The sequence below is a fragment of the Vespula vulgaris genome, chromosome 20, assembly GCF_905475345.1.
Source record: "Vespula vulgaris chromosome 20, iyVesVulg1.1, whole genome shotgun sequence".
Lineage (NCBI taxonomy): Eukaryota > Metazoa > Arthropoda > Insecta > Hymenoptera > Vespidae > Vespula > Vespula vulgaris.
Window position 1 is genome coordinate 2,065,373 of NC_066605.1, and position 26,480 is coordinate 2,091,852.

The 26,480-nt window shown below is 35.2% G+C and overlaps 1 protein-coding gene across 8 annotated transcripts; it reads right to left on the reverse strand.

Moving 5' to 3' along the window:
* Positions 1-984: 984 nt before the first annotated feature.
* On the reverse strand, positions 985-26,480 carry LOC127071048 (trinucleotide repeat-containing gene 6C protein). Of its 8 annotated transcripts, none has more exons than XM_051009850.1 (16): positions 26,303-26,480; positions 12,833-12,882; positions 12,599-12,711; positions 12,336-12,513; positions 9,744-12,065; positions 9,287-9,633; positions 8,895-9,192; positions 6,939-7,466; positions 6,447-6,826; positions 6,127-6,327; positions 5,470-5,628; positions 4,344-4,796; positions 3,943-4,263; positions 3,575-3,801; positions 2,765-3,137; positions 985-2,469 (listed from the first exon to the last, which is right to left on the reverse strand). In XM_051009850.1, the coding sequence occupies exons 3-16, from the start codon at positions 12,665-12,667 to the stop codon at positions 2,128-2,130; spliced, it is 6,198 nt and encodes a 2,065-aa protein (XP_050865807.1). In that variant the 5' UTR covers positions 12,668-12,711; positions 12,833-12,882; positions 26,303-26,480; the 3' UTR covers positions 985-2,127. The 8 variants fall into 8 exon arrangements, with proteins under 8 accessions (XP_050865807.1, XP_050865806.1, XP_050865804.1 ...); XM_051009849.1 differs by having other exon boundaries at positions 6,447-6,808; positions 8,871-9,192; XM_051009847.1 differs by having other exon boundaries at positions 3,575-3,792; positions 8,871-9,192.

The following is a 26,480-nucleotide window of genomic DNA, read 5'->3' on the forward strand; positions in this document are numbered from 1 at the left end:
TCAAACGTATTTAATCATTTCCTATTGAGAACGGATTCTCCTCTCTCTCTCTCTCTCTCTCTCTCTCTCTCTCTCTCTCTCTCTCTCTCTCTCTCTCTCTCTCTCTCTCTCTCTCTCTCTCTCTCTCATTGCTGTGTTTAAACTCTACATTAATAAAATGGTACAGACATACTGGACATTGGCACGACAGGTGGCATTTATAGATCTAATATAGAATAAAATTTACGTTATTGCGATAACATTTGGTATCGTTGCGTCGTTGCCCCTTTTTTTACCGACCTGGTCCCCCCCAGCCCCCCCTTAATACCCACCCCCCCACCCCCTGTATGTATCACTCTCATGTATCTTGCGTTTCAGAGATCAGAGAACACATTGAGAGGGCAACGACGTCAATGCTTTTGTGTTTATTATTATTTTTTTTTTACTTTTTTATTATTTTTTTTTTTATAAGGTTTACTTTATTTTACTTTACTTTATTTTACTTTACTTTACTTTACTTTACTTTACTTTATTTATTTTTTTTTTAGCATTTTTTTCTTTTTTTTTTAATATCTTTTCTTTCCTTTTTCTTTTTTTTGCATTTTTTTTTTTTTTGGTCTTTCTTCCCTTTTTTTGTGACTTTTTTTTTCGCTTCGCTTTTTTCTTTTTTTTCCTTTTTGATTAGATTCGTACAGTCTACATTTGATACTCGCTGCAGTCTTCGGAAAACTGTTCAGCAAAATTTGAACACTCTTTGATAAGAATCAAAGACCTTTGTCCTGTTTTTTAAATCTTTGATGAAAATTACGGTTGTGTCGACGATCTCTTTCTCTACTTTATGTTTCTTTCGAATAAACATAACTTCTTTAATTCTTATTCTTATTCTTCTTCTTCTTCCTCTTCTTCCGCATCTTCCTGTTATTCTTCTTCCTAAGATTTTTCTTCCTAAGATTTTGTTTATCTCATTTTGCTCTTTTTTTTTTCTTTTTTTTAGCTATACCACAACGACAATAATTTTCTTCGTTATCGTTATCGCCATCATCGGTCATCATGATTATCATTATCATCATCATTTCGAGATCGTCGATAAAGGCCGCGATTTTTACCAAAGCCCAGATATACATCGCGCGTAATACACACACACACCCATGATAAAAAGAGACGATTGAATATGTGTTAATAGTGGATCACAATTAGTCTCTCCACGTAATTATCATCGTAAGTCTCTTTAGAATGATCAGACTGTAAGTTAGTTATTAAGTTTTGTCATGTAAAATTAGATATCTAACGCATAAGATCATTTGGCTGTACTTCCGTTATACTTTTTGTGACACCTGGTACATTATGTATATATATATACATATATACACATATATATACATACATATATATATACATATATATATACATATATTATACATACATATATATACATGTATATATATATATACATACATATATAGATATATACGTATATGTATATATATGTATATATATATATATGTTTTAATCCGAGGCAGATACGAGAATGTGATTATTTTCTTTTTTTTTTTATTTTTTTTTTCGTTTTTTGTATTTTTTTTTTTTTTTTCTTTAAGTAACTCATAAGAATATTTCATTGCATCATCACCCTAGCGCACAATCTTTTTTTATGTAATTGACGTGTTTCGTGAAGACCCCGTCCGTCTATATTTTTTTCTTTTTCATTTTATTTATTTACTTTATTTATTTTATTAATTTTACTTTATTTTATTTGTTTAACCTTTTTGTCTTTCTTTCTCATATTTAACTCGTCCAGAGACGCATTGAACGTTAAACGATGCGCTCCACCTCCATCTTCGATTAAATTTGAGAAATTTAGCAACTCGACACGTCGAGTCTCCGTGACAATTTAATGATGTATAAAAGCAAATTACTTCTTTACTTCTTGCAATTATTATTCAGAGGAACTCGGGGGGGAAGTTATAGAACTTTGGATCACGAACTTTTATATTATCATTTTTACGTGAGGCGGATATTAAAGATTTGCGTCGCTTTTTTGTTTGTTTGTTTGTTTGTTTGTTGTTTGTTTCTGGATTTTTTTTTTTGTTTTCAATTGCGTCGCATAAACTTCACTACGTAATGCGCTTGAGTGGATAGCCTCGTTCTCTACATCGACTCACCTCCCAGAAGATCTCCGGGTAAGTACGAGTTGAGAGAACTAGGAGTTGCTCTTTGCTGGTCACTGCTGTCTATACCTGTGTTACTCCATAGCGAATTGGTTGTCGGTGGAGCACCCCACAATTGACTGGAACTTCCGCCCCATGTATCCGGTGGTGGGCCAGTTTTATTACTCGGTCGTAAACCCCAGCTAGCTCCACCAGAACCACCAGCTTGTTGTTGACCACCATGACTTAGTTGTTGCAACAGAGTATGTACTTCGCTGTCAGCGGGTGATTCAGCGAATATCGTTGTATTTCCCAATACGCAATTGTTCAAAGCTCCTTGTGCCTAAAATCAAATATTAATTGTTGTGAATTTTTTTTTTTTCTTTTCCTTTACTTTACAACAGCATTTTTACTTTCATTTTTATTTTCGTTTTCGTTTGATCGTAGAAAGTGCATGTATATAAACGTATTAATTATGTTACTGTATATCCTCTCAAAGAAAAAAAAAAAAACAGAAGATATTTGATCGAATCTATATATATATATATTTATTTTTATATATTTAATTCATTGATTTATTTGAATTTTGTGTCTAGTTGAAGATAATATAAATAATATAAAAGAAATGTTTGCGATACCTTTATTGCTTCGTCCCTAGAGGAATATTTAGTAAGAGCAATTCCATGATTCAAATATAATCGGAAATCTTGAACAGGTCCGTGCTGCATACACAAGGTCTTCAAAGTCGAGCCATCGATTTGAGGCGTTAAGTTTCTCAGTAAAAGCCATGTGGACACCCAACTGGAATTGCTAACTGGATTGGATTGGAGGCCACCCCAGGAACTGGAGGATTTGGTGACACTTCCTAAACCAGCCCAACCGTTACTGGTACTTCCGGCACTTTTACTTCCTAGGCCAGGAGGAGGACCTCGTGCTTTACTCATTGGTGCACCCCAAAGTTCGGACGTAACGGCAGTTGGCGGTGGTGCTGACTCCCATGTATTTTTCGAGCTGCATAATGCAATCGAATATTTATCAACGATACCACTTTAATCCCCTATAACGTAATTTTCAAGTATATATATATAGAGAGAGAGATTTCTGTACACTGTGTATTTTGTAATTGTTATTTCACATTCCAAGTTTTGAAAATATTTTTGAGATATAAATTATACTTGTTGCAGTAGGATATAATTAGTATGAGTAGTACAGTACACTCTAATATTAGAGTTGAAACTCATTCTTGGCATATGGATTATATAACATTATGTATAAAATAAGATAGTATTATAGTACAATTATTATATCACATAGCAAGTAGTATATCGTATAGGATTTTTTTTTTTGTTTTTTTTACACAGAAACGAAACTTGAATTATAATGAATTAATTAAAAAAAAAAAAAAAGGAAAAGAAAGAAAGAAAGAAGAAATGATCGATAAATCGTACCTAGTAAATGCAGTAGGCGTCGTAGCAGGTGGATTAAATGTCCACGTAGAATTACTTAAACTGGGAATCGATGTATCCGGATTAGCATTTTGAGGTGGTGGTGACGTTTTGCTACTCGATGAGAAAATAGCATCAGGATCCTTTATAGTAGCCAGCGAAAGAGGGGAACGTACGACTGAACCAGGAGTGATACTGGGATCATCTTCGATACTTTTCATCTGGGTACCCTAAAATGACATCAAATATAGGTGGACCCGGATAAATCTTAAGTACTAATGTTTCACGTTAACTAACAATATATTGTGATAATAGCAAATGATATTAAAGCATATGATAGTAAGACGTTGACGGTATTGGGAATGGATTACCCTCCATGGTTTGCCCGGTTCAAATTCCGGTACTAGATCAGTGAATGCAGCGCCTCCAGGTTGCCAATCTTTTCCATCCGTGGAATCTGTATTCCCTGGATCTGGCCAACCGCTATCACCGAGTCTAGATGACCACGTTCCATCGCCTTGACTAAGCAAAGGATTCATATTAGGGCTACTGTGTGACTGCGTTAAACCACCTGGAGCAGTTGGTGGTTTGCTGGTAGTACCAGGAGCACGAGAAAATTCATTTGTTGTTAGATCACCATCCTTATCGAGAGACGGTAACTTCCATTGATTTAATCTTGACTGTTGTTGACTCTGCAATTTTATAAATATGATATAATATCTAATCGTACAAATTCTCATCGAGGTTTATTTTATATAATATTTTTACTAACAACAGGTGGCTCTTTGTTCATCGTCAAATCGCTGAAACTGTTTTGTAAAGCTGACATGGGATCGTGTACCGAACTTTTGTAGTACTCCAATGCCTGAGATGGCGGGGCAGCGTGTTGTTGATGTTGTTGTTGTTTCATATACGTTGCCTGTTGAACCGCAATTTGATTCTGCAGATTTGCGATTTGTTGCTTAGTTTTGGTTATTTGTACGCTAATTTGCAAAACTGACGGACTATTGCCCTTCAATGAACTCTGGACAGAATGTTGTTGGTGTAACTGTTGTAAGATCTTGATTTGTTGTAAAAGTTGATTCAGCAAAATCAACGTCTGCGGTGATAATGCTTGATTCAAGATCTGATGATTCAAATATCCTTCTTGAGCAGCCAGTTGAATTTGTTGTACCAACATACGGAGTTGTTGATTCGATGGTTGATTTTGCGGTGCACGTGATGCCTGCAAAACAACATTTAACACTTTCATTGTAAAAACTACTTTTATAAATAAAAATCGAATCGTAATTTCATCGTAATTCTTAAGAGAGAGAATGTAACTACACGAATAATTACAAGATTCACTAGGATAACGAATAAATTATTGTTAATTGTCCTTACGATTTTAAAATACAACCAAACCTCGTGCAATAAAAAAAAAAATAATAATAATGAGAAACTTAATACCTTAAAAAAATATAATTATACAGTTAAACACTCTCTAATATATTAAAAGACGACACACAATAATTATGAAATAATTATAAAAAAAACAAAACGAAATGAATATGATGATGTAATGACAAGCACTAAGGTACAATTTGATAAATATATAAAGACTCAACAATTTGACAAATACAATAAACTGTTTCTTCTTAGAGATATCATTAAAATATTTAATCTAAAGAACGAAAAAAGAATTTTTACTCGATCGTATGAAAAATCATTCCAATCAAATTTTATTTACTTTATATAAATATTTTCTTTTCTTTTCTGACTCGAAAATTCTCCAAAATTCTCTCTCTCTCTCTCTCTCTCTCTCTCTTTCTCTAAATTTGTATACTTTAAATAGTGAATAAAGATAGGATAAGGAGAATAAATCCTATAATAAATATTTCAGACGTCAGGTTGTTCACCTGGTTGAAAGGTGGCTGTGGTGCATTGGTACTTGGCTGCTGTTGCTGCAACGGAACAACTGCTTGCTGCTGTTGCTGTTGTTGAAGTTTCAGAAGACTAGCACTGGTCACTGAACCACCTACCCCTCCGGTAGTTGCAGCACTGGGCACTCCTGCCCCCTGTATTACAATACAAATACCGTGTACCCTGCTCCCTTCCTAACTCTGTTCGCCCATCATGTGATGGCGTATATATACTGCTACTTATATACATATATTTATTTATCGTACGTTGTTTAAAATGAACAAAACAAACCAAATATTTCCATAAATATAATTTTATAGTTCATAAAGTTAGATTTAAATGAAATTAAAAACACACATACAACACAAACATACTCGTGAATTCAATTTTTGTAAAAAGACAAAATAAAAAAAAGAATGAAAGAAAAAAATATTATTAGACATTGTTAATTGAAGTAGAACACTCAAACACGCGATAAATTCACTCGATAACAATGTCAAATAAATTTTTTATGACATACATTTCTTTTTTTTCTTTTTCCCCGAAATGATCAAGTATAAGTTGATTAGAAAAAACTTAGTTTTGATTGTTAAAGAATAGTAGTGGATATTTGGACAGAACACGTGCTCGGTGTAAAGATCTAACGAACTCACCGGTGGGAAAGACATCTGTTGTGTCACGTGATTGAATCTTGGGTATGCTGGCGCAGTAGTCGGTTGATTAGTTGGATCATAGCCAGAATGCGTATCATGACGTCGTGGCCATTGATCAAGAGGTCGAATCTGGCTTAAAAGTTCTTGTGCTTCGTCTCTATTCATTTCACGATTTCTAAGAGCTAACTCGACGTCTTCTTTCTTTAAGGACAAACAAATATCAACAACGTCACATAAATTGGATATACAAAGAAATAAAAAAAAAAAAAAAAGAATAAGAATAAGATATATATAAAAAGAAAATATACATTTATATATACCTTATATCCTAAGTCACAAAGATAACGAAATTCACGACTATTCCAAATGAAGTCTTTCGTTAACGAAGGTTTAGCAGGATGACCCCAATTTGGAGTAGGATCAATGTCAGAGTCTACCCAACTACCAGCAGGTCCCATTGATTTTTGTTTGTGAGTAGCAGGACCTCCCCAAGTTGCTGGATTCAATGGAGGCTCGTTCCACGTTGCTGGTGTTTTGGGATCATCCCAAGAGGTAGTATCATGAGGCCCGTCCGCCCATGTCCCATTGCGACCTCCAGGAGCTCCAGGGTGAGCCCACATACCTGGACCTCCTACGTCTGGTTTCATACCTGGTTGCCCAGGCATTCTGTTCTGAGGCATGCCTGGTGGACATTGCATTCCTGTTTCCCGTATGATTCATAACATTGAAATTACATATATACATATATATTGTCCTAATAACGATAATCAAAATTAAAAAAGAAATTTCTATATTTTATATTAATTACTGACCACCACGTGCTATGTTCGGGGTTGGTAAATCCTTCCAATGAGATACTTTACTGGCAGGCATTGTGCGTTGATTTGCTGCCGGATTTCCCCATAAGCTTGTACCGTCGTCATAGTTAGGCACATTACGCCTTTGCGTAGGTGGTGACGGTTCCTCCCATCCCGAAGGTTTGCCTGGCATCATATCCTTTGGTGGTGGAGCTGCCCATTGATTCATGTTCGAAGGATTGAGCATTTTCGTTGGTGGACCAGATGGATGCTGATGACCCATTTGATGATGTGGAGGACCAGGTGGTTGTCCCCACATAGCATCGGTATTCGCTCCATTCAAACGTCCAGATATGCCACGTGGATCACCGCGCATATCACCCATTCGTGGATCACGTGCCATAGGATCCATTACGCGCATATGATCTCTTGGATCAAGAGTCATGCGATGATCTCGAGGATCTCGCATTTCTCTTGGATCCACTGATCGTAAATCACGTGGATCTCTATGATCTAGTGATCTTGGGTCGGCCCAATTTGTTCCTGTTTATAAAAAGTTATCAATGTAATAGTATATTAAACGCAACGTTTTCAAGATCTCTCGTAAATATCGTAACACTCGTTTAACTTCAAATGTAATCTCAAATGTACGATCATTTTTACAGAGATCTTTTTTATGTGTTCGATGAACATTTATTTCGACCGTATAATTTTGTTGTAACTGCTGTACTTTCAACAAATATTCTTTAACATTTTTATTGATTAAATATGAATGAAGATGTTTCTCTACTTTATACTTTGTAATTTGAAGTTATCACTTTATGGTAATAACTTTATTCACAAACTGTCAATAATACACAAATTACATGCTACATTGAATCAAGACTCCTGAATGCCCATAAAGTCTAACAGTGAAGTAATATTAATGAAATAAAATTTTAATATTGTACACTCTCGATCAGTCATACGATTTCTTTTCTGTTTTTCTTTCTCTTTTCTTTTTTTTTTTCTTTTTTTCCCCTTTATTGAAATATCTAATCCAAAAATCTAAACGACACACACAGGACATTTGCACGATATTGAGTATGACGTAGGAATGAATTTTACATAACTTTATATGATATATCTAATAAAATCCTAGTATGAGAATACACCCATATATAATTTGATGATATTATCGTATTTTTTTCCCTATAATTTAAAAATGATTTAAGAGACTACTAACATGGACATTAAGGAGTTTAGTAATGCTTAATAAACGGTATATATCCAGCCTAAAAAGAAAGCATCATTTACAAGAAAAAAGCACAGCATTTGAGCATAAAAAAAAAGCACATATGTATATGTAAAATAAGAAAGATTTAAGACGTATTTAGCATAATATAAGAAATATAGCAAAACAAATTAGTTTTTCCCCATAACTTATAAAGCTTTGTGAATGCCGGAGAGTCTCCATACTTAGTTGAACAAAACAAGATATATAATAGCAAAATTATTTCAGAACTAATACAAGCTAAAACTTGATACATTGAAAGTATTAAAATATATGAGAGCTGTTAGGCACAACCGCCAGGCGGGAGAGTGAATCATTAAATTATTATTCTCAACTGCACAAGTATAGTCTAATCTGTTCAAAATGATATATCATATACTTGCTTGGATATTTAATAACCAATAAAATTTTCCAACAAGATAAATTAGTCTGAGAAGCTAACGATATATAACTGTAATACGTGTTACATAGAATAGAAATTTGGTTAATTTTACTTGTACAGTCGCATTTTATAAATCATGATATACAAGAGTAAGGAAAATTATATGAACAAATTCTTGTATGTAATCACGATAAAGACATTACAACAATGTGCCAAAACACGACAGCTTTCAATAAGGTTCCAAAATATCTTTTTCCTAAAGTTTTGGCATCTCCAGCCTTCACCAGCCTACCTCCCCACATACCGGCTTGATTACCGGCAGTCCATTGCGCTGCGTTCGGTTGAGAAGGTGCTGGAGCACCAGTCCACATGTTGGATGAGTCTGCTGTCTCATCGTCTTCGCCCCAAGTACCACCGATATTAGTCGCCGGAGTATGACCCCACGGGGTTTTCGCTTGTTGATGCGGTGGAGGCTGACCTCCATTTCGTAAGTTTGCTTCCCACAGATCAGTACCATTATTTACGGGTGGTTTCCACATAGGAACGCCATCTTTGGTTAGACTGGGCTCAGGAGAAGTTGGTACGTCCCAACTCGTATCTTGATTTACGTGTTGCTAAAAGCACAAAATGACGTCTCTACTTATTCGAAGATGATAGCAATTTTTGTTGTTTATCGATCGCTTCGGAAAATATTTATTGTCTACTCACACAACCCCATCCGTCTTGACTAAAAAGCGCTTCCCTCATTGTATTTAATTGTTCAAGCTGTTGCTTCGTCGATGGATTATTACTAGCTGGTGTGTTACCACTACTTACAGATCCTTGTGCATTGTTATTAGATTGATTATTACTTCCATTCGAACTGGCCGACTGTTGCTGCTGTACGCTATTGTTATTATTTTGTGGATTTTGTCCTGGACCACCCGGATTATTAGATTTTCCCTGAGACCATTGACTACTATTCTGATTCCCTTGAGTAGAATTTGACTGAGAGGTAGGTGGACCAGATTGCTGATTCGATTGTTGATTTGGATTACTAACTTTGTTCACGTTTCCTGCGCATAAATAATAGTAATAATAATCGAAACGTTCAGGTATGTGTGAACAATAACTTTGAGACTCTAAATCAATGTTAAAAGTTTGATATACGATGGCATCGATGTACCTGATGTATTTTGTGTACCAGGTGGACCTTGATTCTGATTTTGATTTGGATTACCAGAGACTGATCTATTTACAGAATTTCCACCCCAATTGTTCGGTGTGCCAGCATTTCCAGGCGCGTTTCCTGGCGTACCAACCCATCCTGATTGGTTAGTATTATTGTTATTGGGTGTTGTTGCTTGAGTAGAACCCCAATTGTTAGCTCCTCCGCTATTTAGCGAACTTTCACCACCTCCTGCTAACTGTAATATCGTTGAGATACCCCATCGTTGTTTGTAGCTTAATATCGGTTCGTAGACCTTGTTCAATAGCCGTGTCGATTCATTGAAAAGAATATTCAGCATAAACTTGAGTCTTCGCTGTTGAACTTCACATTTGGTTCGGTCGGTCTCATAAGCTTTTCGACAAGCAGGTATCAAAGCACGTACGTGTGCAATTAGAGTAGACCATTGTAATGCAGTTGGTTTTGTATAAACTGCCATGTTATCGTAAGAGCAGAGCGCAAAATCATCATTATCGTTATCATAGTCACAAGTTTGACGATTACTACATGCCCCTGTGCGATCGTAATTGCAATTCAACGGAATATCATCTGTAGCTAAAGATTTGAGCGTCTCGATGTAAGTTTGTGTAGGGTTTAGTGTTTCATGAAGACGCAAGTCATTCGTTATTATATCATCTGTGCGACTTGCCAACATACGCTGGATACATATTTGGTCATTCTGAAATGTATTCAAAAATTCTGATCGCATCCCATCGTCATATATGCGATTATCCGCTCGACATACAGGTACACCGATTGTTTGGGATGTGATGGTGGCTGATTGGCTTGTAAGCGTCATCGTAGGCTCGCAGGTAGTCATTATAGGAATGTTGGCAGCCAACCTAACTTGCTTTCTCTTGTCAGATTCGTTAAATCGAGCGGTGTGAGACATTTCAAACTTAATCCTAGATTTATCTTTTAGCGTAGACTTAGATACAGACTTAATGGTAGAGTTAGATTGAAGATCAGAACCCACTGATCTACTATATTCGCTAATCTTATAACTAGTATTTAGAGGCTTGTTAGACTTATTGTTATCCTGAAATGAAAGAGCACCAACAGTAAATATTGTTGCTTCGGTACGACTAATACCATCATTTTGAGACCCTAAGATCCTAACATTAGTAATCATCATATAACTAGTCTTGTAGCACACAGCGACGTCAACAATGTCTTCAATAACATCTGGATTATCGTTACTACTATTAATTTCTTCTTCAATACTACCAATGCTAATGTTCTTGTTATAATATTCATCATTATTATTATTACCAACGTTGTAATCATTACCCTTACGCTTTTTTAATAATGGAACACATATGCGTTGCATCAGCTCGGTAACAGTGACATTAGATAATGGAGAAGTAAAAGATTGTACACGGAGTTGCTTGAGATTTTCCAGGAAAGATCGCGAGATGTGGTCAGTTACTTCGTTTCTGAAAACGATAAGCGTAATGGAAGAACTGGCGGTGAATATCGCAAAATTCTGATCGCTTATGGGAACCAATTTGAAATCAATGCCACTGAAATGCGATTTTAAGAGGTTCCATATTTTTTCGAGAGCTAACGTGTATCGAACGTTACAATTTTCGTTCGACGTTTCATCGCTCGTTAACAGTCTAGATGTCTCAGAAGAATTGATAACCAGGGCACACTTATGACCTAGTAGTTTCGATCTCGTTAAGACATCCGTTATAATACCGAATTTCAGAGTAATAGCATCTATCTCGACAGGACCACCACCGCCAAGCAGGAAACAATGGTCACCGTTGCTGATTGAGCTGAGCAATATCACAGACTTGGAGTTATTATTACTTATGAAACTAAAATGAGCCTTAAACTTATTGTTGTCGCCTAGCTCAAGGCGGGACCCTAGTAAGGAGTAATTGTCGACAGAGTTAGGGAGGCGTAGCGACCGTTGGGGGCAATCAGACTTGGGTATCCTAACTAGGCTAGGTACCCCAACGGTGCAATACGCTTCACCCCGTGTAACTTGTAGATGTACACTTACGCTTAGTACCCTAACGCTTAGATCGCTAAAGCTATTCTTATTATCACTTAATGTCTTAAAAGTAGACTTAGAGTTATTGGCGGAGCTGCCCAGCTGACCAAGCAAGCCCGGTGTGTTTTGCTTTCTGTACTTGTGATGATTATGTTCTGCATTGTTGTGGTTATTTACTTTATTATTATCGTAAGTTAGAAGGTGATTTGTTGGGTTTTTTGTGGTTACTGGCGCCACTGACTGGCAGGCCTTACCTATACCAGCTGAGCTGAACTCACCTGCAAGTATAAAAACTAAACTGTAGCTAAAACGTTGCACTTAAAATATTTCTTTATAATTTCTCGTTTAGAAGCTCTGATATATCAACTCCGTCAATGAATTACACTTTTGAAAAGAAGCTAATATCTCAGCAAACACTAAAGCTGATCCCATGATTTTCTTCAGCTTAACGAATTCATCTTAACATCTACGATATTGGCAAAGGAACAATTTTATGATAATACATCTAATAGAACTTAACGCATCATACAGAACGTAAAGATACTTACTGGTTTGGCTTGGCAGGACGGTTGAAAAGTCATTGGCGGCGGTAGCTTCCAGATGGCTAGTACATGCTGCCATCTTGCTGCTGTTTATGGATTCGATATCACAGTACCTAGCGTGCTCTGATCCTTCCCATTCCCCCTCCCCATACAGACTGCTTTCCCCTAATACTACTACATCCCCCTAAAATATAAAAAAACATCAAGCTATAACACAGTAATCGCATCGCAGAAAAATCTTTGTTATTCCAACTTAACGGAGAGCCTACCATGGAATTTTGTACGAAGGCATTTGTTTCTGTAGAAATCTCATGTGAACTAGAATTGTGTGGAAACATTGGGCTCAGTTCTTCTTTGGCAGGCAATGCATAGAAACCAAGATCTAAAGAACAATTATTCATCGACAGAACATTAGTCTTTCGTATTCTAATCACTTATTTTCCACATTATACTATTATATGTACGATGGAACAATACGCAGCATTAAAATGAAACTTGCTAACCTCATAAATTATCACTATCAGTGCGCTCCCAGCTCCATGCCAGTAGAGATCTATAACAAATAATAAACTTATCTATATACGAGCTCCGATATATAGCTTGACTGATATAATTAACTAACGCAAGTTTTACGTGTGAGAGTAGAAATAGATATGTTGTAAATTATCAAAAGATATTAAAGGATAACAAGAATCAAAGATATTGAAATATCTAAAAACATAAAAAAGAAATAGTATGATAAAGTTCTCCTATTATAGCTAAAAAGATAGCTCAAAAGATATACATGTATATATGATGTATATATATATACGTATATAATATATAAAAATACAAAATATCTCTCTCACACACATATTGGAATCATTGGAAGTGTTTATTTGAAAGGATTTCTGTAAGACGCCTGGAAAGATAGAGATACGTGTGCAGACCGTTGTTAAGAATGAGTATTGTATGTATATCCTTCTTAAGAAATACTCTACACGACACGAACTCACGCACACACATATATACACACTTGTACTTTTCACGATAGTGAAAATTGAAAAAAAAAAAAGAAGGAAGAAAAATACTTCTCGAGGCAAGATACTCGAGGGATACTATGTACGAACTAACACACACCTCCCACCTTTCGTCCGTGCGCAAAAAGGTTAGATAACGTCGTTCTGAGCTCGGAAAAATAACTCTCCGACACACGTCTCCGGCATTTCGCTCGTCCCCGCTCCGTTCACCGCTGCGCGACACGCGCGTTTTCGATCGGCGCGCCGCGTAAGAATTAAGAGAATAGAGATACTCGAAATGATGCGTACATACGTCGTAGAATGGTAGTAGTAATAGTAATAGTAACAGTAACAGTAATAGTATAATAGTGTAGTAGTAGTAGTAGTAGTAGTGGTAGTAGTAGTAATGTAGTTAAATACTGTAGTAGTGTAGCAATGTAATGTAGTGTAGTAGTAGCGTAGTAAAAGATGGACATATATATACACTACACACACACACACACACACACACATTATCATCTGGAAAGATACATGGAAAATGGAAAGGGAAATAATAGATAGATAGATAGATAGATAGAAAGAAAGAGAGAAAGAAAGAGAGAGAAGCAGAAAGATACAACACTTACGTAGCTTCGGCCCACGAAGAACAAATCAGTCTACGCGAAGCTATTTTGCTAACGCACGGAATAGCAGAGCGCGTACTCGCTCGCTAGTGACTCTTCCTACGAGCGACCATCCTCCCCTGGCGTACGGGAGCGATCTGCACAGGATCGCGTTCACATTCGTGCAAACGCCAGACTACGAGAGTATCGTTCACATTGACGCAACACGGCAGCACCACGACGACCACGACCACGACCACGACCACCACGACCAAGACCACGACCACGACCACGACGACGACGACGACGACGACGACGACGACGACGACAACCACGACGACGACGACGACGACGACGATGGCCAAAGCAGCGGTGGCGACACCCGCGGCGACACCCGTGTGGCGACGGTCATTGAAAACCGGGGAAATCTAACGATACTATTTATAGGAAGAGAGAGGGAGGCTCGCGGGGTCCGCGGGGGGAACGGTACGATCGAGAGGGGAAATGATCGCGTTAATGCAAATGATATTTCGATAAATAAAATCAGAGATACTAATTTTCAAACGTAACTTTAACGTGTAACGTCGTCATTTCTTCTTTTTTTTTTCTTTGTGTTTCTTTTTCTTTTCTTTTCTTTTCTTTTTTTCTTTTCCTTTTTTTTTTTTTATTATTATTAATCTTACCTCTGTTCGATCAAACGAACGAGAAACGAGGAGGATGCGCTGCGCTATCGTACGTCTTGGATATTCGTTGCGGCCATTTTTGAATTTCACAAGAGTACTCGTAGGATAAATAATTTTATACTTTGAACGCATAACGCGATCAATGTTTAAATGTTAAAGTAAGGATACAAAACTTTCGAGAATGACCTTTATAATACAGAAAGCAAAGTATTCAATGATTATTATTATTATTATTATTATTATTATTATTATTATTATTATTATTATTACTACTATTATTGTTGGTTGCGTTGTTGTTGTTATTATCGCGTAGTAGTTACTAATAAGAGTGATCTCAGGATCATTGGAGAACTGAATTATTGTTATTTTCAATTTCTAACATTTCGTGCAAATAGAAATCCCTCCTTTCTCCGCCAGCTCCATTCTAAAATTTGTAAACCGACCCAAAGTTTTTGTGCCAAAAAAAGACAGAAAAAGTATGAGAGAAAAGTCGATGAAAGGTTATAAATAAAGAAGTGAATTGAATATAATAATAATAATAATAATAATAATAATAATAATAATAATAATAATAATAATATTAACAATAGCAATAATAATAATAAAAGAAAAAATAGAAAAGAGGCAGGAAGCTTGAATTTTCGCTATTTCTTCGTTCTTATGGAACAGGAACGCATGCAATCTTCTAGCTCGTCGTGTCGGTCGACTCCTCTCTCTCTCTCTCACTCACTCCTCTCTCTCTCTCTCTCTCTCTCTTTCTCTCTCGCTCGCTCGCTCACTCGCTCTCTCTCACTCACTCACTCACATCAGCGAATCAGCCAATCGGCGATTCGCTGCGCCGTGCCGCCTTTCGATTCCACGCAAACGACGACGACGACGACGACAACGATGACTACACTACGACTACGACTACGACTACGCAGAGTCGATCTTTTTCGCATGTTCCGAAAAAAATCTCAAAGCCCTCCTTTCTTCTCTCCTCTTCCCATCATTCCTTCCTTTTCTCCTATTACTACTCCTCATCGTCCTCTAGGAAAACGACGCTTTCAACGATGAGTACGGCTGGTGCGCCGTAAGCCTGTATTTTAAATGCGACATTTGCGAGTATCAGAAATTATTGATCTGCCAGATATACGCGTGCGTGTGTTATGTGTGTATATGTGTGTATACGCGCAAAAGAGAGAGAGAGAGAAGGATAGAAAGCAGAGAGAGAGAGAAAGAGAGAGAGAGAGAGAGAGAACATGTGAGTGAGTAAGAGAGATTGAGGGAGAGAGAATGTGTGAGTGTTGAGTGAGTGAGAGAGATAGAGGGAGAGCGAATGTGTAAGTAAGTGAGTGAATGAGAGAGAGAGAGAGAAAATGTATGAGTGAGTAAGTTAGTACACGCGCGCGCAAGAGAGAGAGAGAGCCTTCGCATGTATATACGTGGCAGCTAGGAGGCAGCGAGCGAGCGAGCGCGCGCTGTTCCCTCTGGCGCACGTCTGCCCTTTTATAACTTCGCGGATAGTCTTCTCCCTTCCTAGTTCGAGAAAACAAAAAAAAAAGAAAACAAAAAAAAGAAATTATGCTTACGAGATTTAGAATTTTATTCGCCTTTTACAAATTTTTATTCGTTTATATTATATTAAAACTCGGTTTTATTAGGTTAATAATTAAAATATGTGTATACATAGTGTATTAGATCATATACACATACATATATATACATATATCTTTCAATGATCAAGTTGCATTCCAACGATACGTTTATAGTTAGAAAGAGAAAGAAATATACAGCAGATAGACAGAGAGAGAAAGAGAGAGAGAGAGAGAGAGAGAGAGAAAGTAACAGACAGAGAGAAAGAGAGAGAGAGAGAGAAACAAAAAGAGAATTACAAAATATCGTAAAAATTTTGTCAAATGTCTAGCTTAGAAAAAATTAATCAAAGAGAATATAGATCGACGATACACGATTTGATTATTATAGGTTAGAAATCCTCTCCCATCGGATATGTAATGATAATAAAATTTCACGATTGATTCGTATTGAATATCGACAGATGCTTATTTTGCTATAACGCTATTAAATTATTCTAACGATAAGAGAGAAATTGATTGGTTTAGTTTTACAGATTGAAAAAATTGAATTTTGGAACAATGCAAAAAGTAATGTTAATTCTCGTTTTAAACGCTTTCCACGTCGCGTTTTACATTTTTATGATCGTAGTTGTACCTGCGACGCTCGCACCGTCCGCATAAGATTATAGGATGATGATGATGATGATGATGATGATGATGAGGAGAGAATCGATTGCATCTGCGAAGGCAGCGATCTATTATGAACGCAACCTGTCAATTACGAAGAGAGCGGAAGTTCAGGAAGGCGTATTATCTAACTCGATGCAAGCATCGTACGGAAGTAGCTTCGTAGAGTCCATAGCTCTCTTCCTAACCTTCCTCTCCTTCTCTATCCCCACCCAACTAGCTCCTTTTCGTCTTCATCCTCCTCCTCCTCTTCTTCTTCTTCGTCTCCTACTTTGTCTATATTAATTTTGTTATTTCATCGATATATAAAGTTTCTATCATTTTTAAAACAAACGTCACAGTTTAGGTATGCAAGAAACGAAAGATGCAACGATGTCTTATGCTTAGCCAGCGTTCCCGGCAATGTATCGGGTGTGTTCGTTTCAAGGACGACACAACGGTACCTTCTCGGCTTCCAAAGGAGTGATAGAGACAGAAACAGAGAGACATACAGAGAGGGGGGGGAGGGAAAAGTTCGCAAAATCTTTCCAAGTGAATTCATTAACAATAAAAATGCAAAGTGTTCTCCGGTTACGGCGTAAATAGCGAGGAGATCCATTTCAGGAATACGCAACAGCGTTGCCTCTTGGCGCGAATCCTAAGCGCATCGATGAAGAAACTAAGTTGTTACTTTGTATTTACCTTGGTAAGCGTAGCGAAAAAGAGAAAGAAAGAGAGAAACCATCATATACGGGACGTGGGGACTTCGTTCACGCTCCAAGATGCTGTCGTTTATGACGCGGGAAAACCTGCGTGACCAGATAGTCTATCTCTTCACCGTGAAGGAGTTCAATTGCCCGAGGAACGACAGAAAGGAAGAAATAGCGGACTGAATATACAACCGCCATGAAGTTGCCCGAGTAACGAACGCTTATGATTGGTTCCGTGGAAAGCGCGGATTTTGAAATATTTACTTTTAATTCGTTCATTGATTCAAATTTTAAATTACGTGAAATATTCTTATTCATAGAAATATTAAGAGAAATGGTTCAGATCTTAAATGAAATTGAATTGGTTTTATTCGTAGAAATAATGAAAGAAATAGCAGACTACTACATTGAAAAACGAAGCTTCATAATTGGCCAGGTCATGAGTCTCTAAAAAAAGCGCGAATTTTTAAATGTTCCTTTCAGAATGAATTTTTTTTTTTTATAGAAATGAAAGATCAAATACGTATATAAGAGAAAATTATAATTAATACAGAAATAATCTCCATATAGTTATCAAAGTAACGAAGCTCATAATCGGCCAATCGGAAACTCCCAGAAACAGTGTAAATTTTTAAATCTTCCAAAAAATATTCTTTTCATTCCTAAAAATAATAAAAGAAATAATAGATTGAAATATTTATACAAAAGGAAAGTATAATAGATACTGAAATAACAAAGTCTAATAATAAGAACAATATTAAATTAAAAGAACGATAATAATAAAAAATAAAAATAAAAAACACTCATAGATATTATCATCATAGAATTATTTCGTAATCAAAAACAAAACAAAAAAAAACACAAAAAAAAACCAAAAGAAAAAGAAAAAAGGAAGAAAGAAAATTTTTCCACAAAATTTTCCTTTCAATAATAAATTCTCTCGACTATGCAAATTCTTGATACTCGTATAAAAACAAAGCTGCGGAGTCAAGCATATATAACAGAACGTTTCCAGAACATTTATCGTTATATTATACATACTACATACGATGATGGTGTCCGGTATTTTGAAGGTCGAAGTTGCTCAACAGGATTTCGATTTTATTTTATGATCGGTCAGTCGAAGTCGAGTCGACTTAGATCATTTCGATAGATCCATCCATCGAAAGTAACGAGTTATACGAGATCTTTCGTGTACACATATTCTCACATACACACATACACAAACACGCGTACGCACGTATAGAAAAATATCACAAGTATGTGTGTGTGTGAAAGAGAATTTACGAGTAAAGAAGATACTTCCATTATCGAATATTTCTTTCGACCTAGGTCAAGGTGTTTGAACGAAGAAGACTCGTCAAACACGTTGTCTCTATTCTTACTACATAGATACATATATACATGTATACATATTGTCTAGAAGATATAGAATCGTCAACTACATAAAACAAGTTAAGTTTCATAAAATCGTTACTCTACTAGAAACACCTTGACAATGGTAGAGTAGGAAGATAATCCTCACGATTCAAATGAGCGATGCGAATCAGATATTTGGCAGTCTATGTTGGCAGAGATAATTTCAAACAAACATGCGTCATCTATTCTCGTATTCTTGATATGTTCACGCATACAACGAGACTACTCCTCTCTCAACGAGTAAAAACGTCAGCATGTCACTTGAGACGAGTAGGACCAAAGAACGACGAATAACGTCAAATGTTCTCTCTCTCTCTCTCTCTCTCTCTCTCTCTCTCTCTCTCTTTCTTTCTCTCTCTCTCTCTCTCTCTCTCTCTCTCTCTCTCTCTCTCTGTTTCTACATATGTGTATGTGTACTATATACAATACTACATACTTGTAGATACTAGATTGGCATTGTCGATAAAAAGGTGCAACGACGTTGGACAAATACTATTAGAATCTAACGAATGACACTGCCAATTACAAAAGACAAAGAGCGAGAGAGAGAGAGAGAGAGAGAGAGAGAGAAGGAAGAAATAGAGAACACTTAATTAACAAAAATGATAATAATAATTCTAAGAATTCATTGTCGCAGTATGACGTGCGCAATTAATAATGTTACTTAAATTTCGTAGAATATAAAAACGTATGCCTGTTTAAAATTTTAAAAACTTTCGTAATAAAAATGATAATAAAAAAATTCCTTTTTTCGTCTTCCTTCTCTCTTCTTTTTTATTTTTCATCTTCTTCTTCTTTTTCTCCGTTTCAAATTCTTTACTAATTCTAATGAAATAAAATGATGAATCATAAGACTATTACTAGTGAAGTTTCTGATTTCGGGTCTTGAAATGGGTGATGGTGGTTAAGCTCCTATAAACGTTGGCCTGTACCATGATTAATCACGTGGTCGATGTTTGTATGTGTACTTATGTGTAGCTACTGCTGATTCATCTAAAGTTTTTGAACACTTCTATCAACATATTTTTTGCAATTACGTTAATAATGATTGATGAAAGAAAGCAAGAAGAAGAAGTAAAAATAGAAGAAGAGGAAGAAGTAGAAGAAGTAGAAGAAGTAGAAGAAGAAGATGAAGAGGATTGTATAAAAAAGTTTCATATAAAAACTACTTGATTAACGTAATCTTACAGGAAAACTATAATACAAATATGCAAATTGTTCGACAAATAAGTAACGTTATCGTCGCCTTAAATATGCAAGTTGTTCGACAAATAAGTAAAGTTATCGTCGACTTAAATATTGTAAGTATAATAATGAAACGTCGATGATCAGGATTTAATATTGTTGGCGCGAAACGGATTTCATTTGTAACACACAAGTTTCTTAGCTAACTTACACCGAACTCTCTCGTCGACGATCAATAAGACAAGCTCTCTCTCTCTCTCTCTCTCTCTCTCTCTCTCTCTCTCTCTCTCTCTCTCTCTCACTCTCTGTGTCTCTCTTGGTGTCGACGGAGCTGTAGAGCGTAATTCTCAAGCGATAACATGACCCAGGGATATAAAATGACATCAAACGACTACACGATTTATTTCGACGTAAATTGTAATATCCAAAAAAAAAAAGAAGAAGAAGAAAAGAAATCTATTTAACTCTTATCGGCCATTACAAATTGAAATTATTATCACGTAGATATTAATCATTGATATCGTTCTATTCCGGATAACGACGTTTAATGTATGTACATATTTTCCAACGTGTGTACTCTCTTGCTAGTTGGTTAGAGTACACACGGAAGCATTTCAAGACCCCGTGACCTCGTTTTCCTAACTACCGTCTTACATTCGAGGAGCCATTTCAAGTCGCTGCAAATTATATTAGCATCGTCGAAATCATTTTACTAGATATAGATATAGACATAGAATGATAACAAATTAAAAGAAAAAAAAAAAAAAAAAAAAAAAAAAAAAAAAAAGATCTTCGGAGTGAGGGGAGAGGAAAGAAAAGAGTATAGAAAAAAAAGAAAAAAAAAATGTGTGACATCTCCGATGATAATAAGAAATAATGCATGCAGTAATACGGATCGAACGTTACTGTTTTTTTTTCTTCTTTTCTCTCCCTCTCTTTCCTTTCTTTTTTTAAATCAATTATTCCTTCGAGACTTTTTCAGCTAATTTTTTTCTCTCTTTTTTCTTTCCTTTCTTTTTCCTAATATAAAACTAGATACTCAAGTCCAGGAACTTTTAACCCATAGGGTGAAAACTTTCAATCATTATGATTTCACTAGCAGAATTCCTTTTTCTGTTTTTTTCTTTTTTCTTTCAATCGATCTCTCTACCATTCGATCATGATAAAATCATTTCAAAGGACTTATCAATTATTCTTCTCTTATCATCATTATAGTCTACCTAGCTACCAGAGAGTATAGTTTTCAAGCATCCCCAACGCGTTATTCTCTCTCTCTTTCTCTCGTATGGCAAGGTTGGAAAGGCCGATTACTTCAGCCCCATTATAACCTTTTTGAAGGGAATAATATCATTACCCTTGGCTCGAGAGTAATACGCTTAAGTGTTCGCTTAAACGTTCATTTTCACGTAAAATAGACGAGAACGTGTATGTGCTTCTTTCAAAGATGCCCGAAGAAATTGATATTAAATTGGGTGACGCAAAAAAGAGAACAAAAAGAGAGAAAAAGAAAAAGAAAATGAAGGAAAAAGAATTGTTTTTTAACAAAACAAAAAAAGAAAAGAGAAAGAAAAAATCCAAGAAATAGTTGGATTTAGAGGGATGAATCGATATTAATGCTCCAATGAAAGAATACAAACACTACGTCACCGATAGTTAAATGGTACTAGAGAGAGAGAGAGAGAGAGAGAGAGAAAGAGAGAGAGAGATTTGTACACGTACACCTACGTATAATATATATAGATACATAATATATATGTACATATATATATATATATATATATATATATATAAACACATGTACGCATGCACGCACATACACACACAAAGAGACAAGTGTGCGCGCATACAAACTAAGTACTTGAAGAGTACGCTCGACAATCTATTTATATGTGTGTATATATGTATGTATATATATTGTATATAGATATATAGATATATGTGTGCAAGTGTGTAAATGTGTATAATACGAGTGTCGCGTGCGCGTAAAGATTTGACGTGTGTGTACGCGGAGTACCGGTCTATATATACGGTGTAGCTTGGCAACAAGCAGTCAGCGAGTTGCGGGGCAAGGTCGACCCTCTCTCCCCTAACTATTTTATCCCAGACATATATTTGTTACGAAACTCTTGTATATAACTACTGCGGTAGAGCGCGCAACACATAGCTTAAGCGCGTTTATTCGAACGTAGCGTTAAAACCTACGGCAATATGGCAAATTACCATTCGATTCCAATTCATACGAACACTATTTCCTATTGTTTCATAAGAGATACATTGAACGTTTAGAATACATTTGTTTCTTTCGAAAAACAGATATAGATAGAGAGGGTGTGGAGAAGAGAGGGGTGAGAGGGGAGAAGCTACTATGGCTCGCCATCTTGAAATAAAGATATAATCGAAACAACAAAAATAAATAGGTACAAATGTTCGATATCTTATTCGTGACATCGTCTAGTTTTTTCCTTTTAAATTGCTGTTCTGTATATCGATATATATATATATATATATATATTGAGTGAGGAAGCAAGCTAATAAGAGAGAGAGAGAGAGAGAGAGAGAGAAAGAAAGAGAAAGGGAAAAGTACCATAATACGTCATATTGAAATAGAAACAATCAAAACAACAAAAATAAATAGGCATAAATATTCGATATCTTATTTGCGACATGGTCTAGTGTCTTCCTCTTAAATTGGCACAAAATGGATGTTTTGTTGTACGTATGTGTGCATATATATATATATATCGAGAGAGAGAGAGAGAGAGAGAGGTAGAAGTACTACAATCCTTCATCTTAAAATAGAAATAACAATAACGAAAATAAGTAGTAATAAATATTCAATAACTTATTTGTGAGATCGTCTAGTACCTTCGTTTTAAATTTTCTCAAAATATGTATCCTATGTATTAATAAATATCTTAAAAGAGAGAGAAAGAGAGAGAAAGAGGTAAAATTACTACGGTTCGTTATATTGAAATAGAAATAACGAAATAACAACAAATGATCAACTAGAATATTCAATATCTCATATCTAATAAGTTTTATTGTCTTCTCTGAGTCGAAATATCCATGCTGTTTATTAGCGTATATTATTGTGGTTGCATTTATTTATAGTTAATATTTTACTATATATCGAATATATATAATACGAATATAAGTATATATAATATCATATATATATATATATACACATACATATATGTTTATCACCGATTCATATAATATATCAAACGCAACACTTTTGTTTATTTTATTACGTTTACGTCCTTATCGCATACGTCACTGATAAAAAAAGAAAAAAAAAAAAAAGAAAAAACATTAATTTACATCATTTCGTTTTTGGTCTATTTTTATTACTAATTCTGCAGTATCGACGAGAAGTCGTCGATGCTGTAATACTCAGCGTATTACGGAAGGATTTGATCGATTTTAATCGCATTTCTCTAGCGGTCGTTTTCTCGAACGCCTTTTCGTAAATACTAATGTACATACATCGAGTCCGTGTACCTTCTTTTGTGCGTGTCTATTTGTGTCGCTTGATCATCGTTTACGTATGCGATCGTAGACGCATATACTAACTAAAATACATACGCTTATGTGCTACACTTTTTAGTCGAAAATAATGCTATTTATAAAGTGCACCAAGTAAGTATCGGCCGACGGTATGCAAGTCCCACGTTGCATACCATGATATACGATGAGTGTATTCCTTTTTTGCTAAATAGAAATTGGATGGACGGTGGTTTGACTCTACCAATAAACAAAATTAAAAATATAAACTTTTTCCTTCGTAATAAATCTATATTATACAGAGAGTTTACTATATCCTACATTAATATTATATATATATATATATATATATATATATATATATAATTATATTGTTGGATCTAACTTTCGCATTTTTGTTTCCTTTTTTTTTTTTAAAGTTAACTGTAATATCACGTAATCATACTAAAGCGATCACGCAACAATTTTTACCGTTTCATATAACTATTTTGAGATAGAATTATTTTTCTTTTCATTTCTCTTCTCTTCTCTTCTCTTCTCTTCTCTTCTCTTTCTCTGTCTCTCTTCCTCGCCTATTTTCTTCTCTGTTTTTCTTTCTTTCCTCCTTATTATATATTATTTTTTTTACATATAAATATATAATATTGATTTCTATATTATACTTTTATACTATATTATATCACTTTTTATATAATATTATATTATTCTCTTCTTGAAATATATATATATATATATATATATATATACATTTATATATACATATATATAAATTATAACAAACAAATAAATAAATAAATATATATATACATACATAGCAAGTAAAAAAGAAAGTTGATATTGTTAGTAATAATGTATTGCCAAATACAGTCGATGTATTTATGGGCTTACAAAAGAAGGTTACTTTTACTAAGAAGAAAAGCGACGGGCGTTGACGCTTGACCCCTATTTATCGGTATGCCGGAAAGAACGATAAATTCGTAAATAACCCATTTCAAAGGTATACCACATATACTCGCATATACACGCAACTACTTTATTATAAATCTCTAATAATAAAAATCCAAAGGAAAGAAAGAAAGAAAGAAGAAAAAAAAAAAAGAATTCCCGCCATTTTAACGAACACCGTTTATTCATTATCGCGACTGATTGATTGAAGATTACGATCGAATCGTGTGTGCTTAGAAAGAGAAAAAAATTAAAAAAAGAAAAAAAAATGTACGAACGATTAGATTAATTGTAAGATAAAAAAAATGAAAAGATAAAAGAAAAAAAGTAAAAAGAGAAAAAAAGAGAGAGAGAGAAAGAGAGAGAGAGAGAGAGAGAGAAATAATGGTATGATGATAAATCGATAGAATAAAATTCGTACGTGATAATATATAATAAACAATATCCATTTGTAATATTATAGTAGTCAAGACTTTGTATTATCAATTTAAAAGAAATCATACTTTTCTATTTCTCTCTCTCTCTCTCTCTCTCTCTCTCTCTCTCTCTCTCCTCTCTCTCTATCCCTCTTCGTTTACATCAAGATTACTTGTTACAGCATATTCGATTTATCGTTCGAATCTAAACTCTCCCTGGAAGTGACGTGTTATAGATAAGAAATACACAATGTTCATTTCATATATAGCTTCCGATTTCCTTCCTTATCTATGGGATCACTTCCTATATGTATATATATGTATATAACCTAAACTATTTTTATTCATTGAAAATAATATTTAAAGTAAAAAATTACTTAAACGATATATATTTTCTGATGACGTTGTATATAATATAAATGCCATCGTAAGATCAGATTTGCATTTTTATATTCGTCTATCTATCTATCTATCTATCTATCTATCTGTCTGTCTGTCTATTTGTCTGTCTCTCTCTCTTATGAATATTCGTATAATACAACGGTATGCCTGTCACTTTCGCTCCTACATACATAGATATATATACACTGTGTGTATGTATGTATGTATGTATGTATGTAACATACACTGTAAGTTGCATTCTTATAAAAACGATGCTCTCTCTCTCTCTCTCTCTCTCTCTCTCTCTCTCTCTCTCTCTCTCTCTCTCTCTCTCTCTCTCGAAAACTATAGATATTTCTCAAACATTTCTAACGCTCGATATTCTTCGTCGTTTCGTTATTTAACAAAATTAAACATTCTTTAATGACGTAAAGACGGTAGATAGTAAGTAGATATGCATTTCCCTTTAAGGTCAAACGCTCATATCAATATGGAAGTAAGTACTTGCCATTGTAATAGAAATCAAACCGCGTACAGTGCATAGTTTAGAGTTTTAAAAACATCTTACGTAAGTTACTGGGTCCTACGTTTTCTATTTCAACGCCATACGAATCCTATTCGCGCTTACACGGTTCTATATATACATATATATATACCTATATATATGTGTATGCGTGTGTATATACACGCACATACTATATATATATATATATATATATATATATATATATATATATCACGTATAAAATATGTATGGGTACGTATGTACATAGGTTATATTTATATTTTGTACGATACTACGCGACAACGACAACGACGACGACGACGATCGCAAGTACATACGTTGAAATTTTCTTCGAATATTTTCTACGATATATTTGTTATTTAATTATTATATAACTTACCTACGGCAGCGTGTGCAGTGGCGTTAATATCTGAGGAAGTCTCACTATCACACGAAAACTACACTTTTCACACACTCAAAAACACATTTCGTACAATCAGGGAATCTTTATTGAAAACGAGCCTCCATTGCTTGGCACGGAGTTCCTACGAGCTATCGCGGCGCTACGTTGGCTCGCT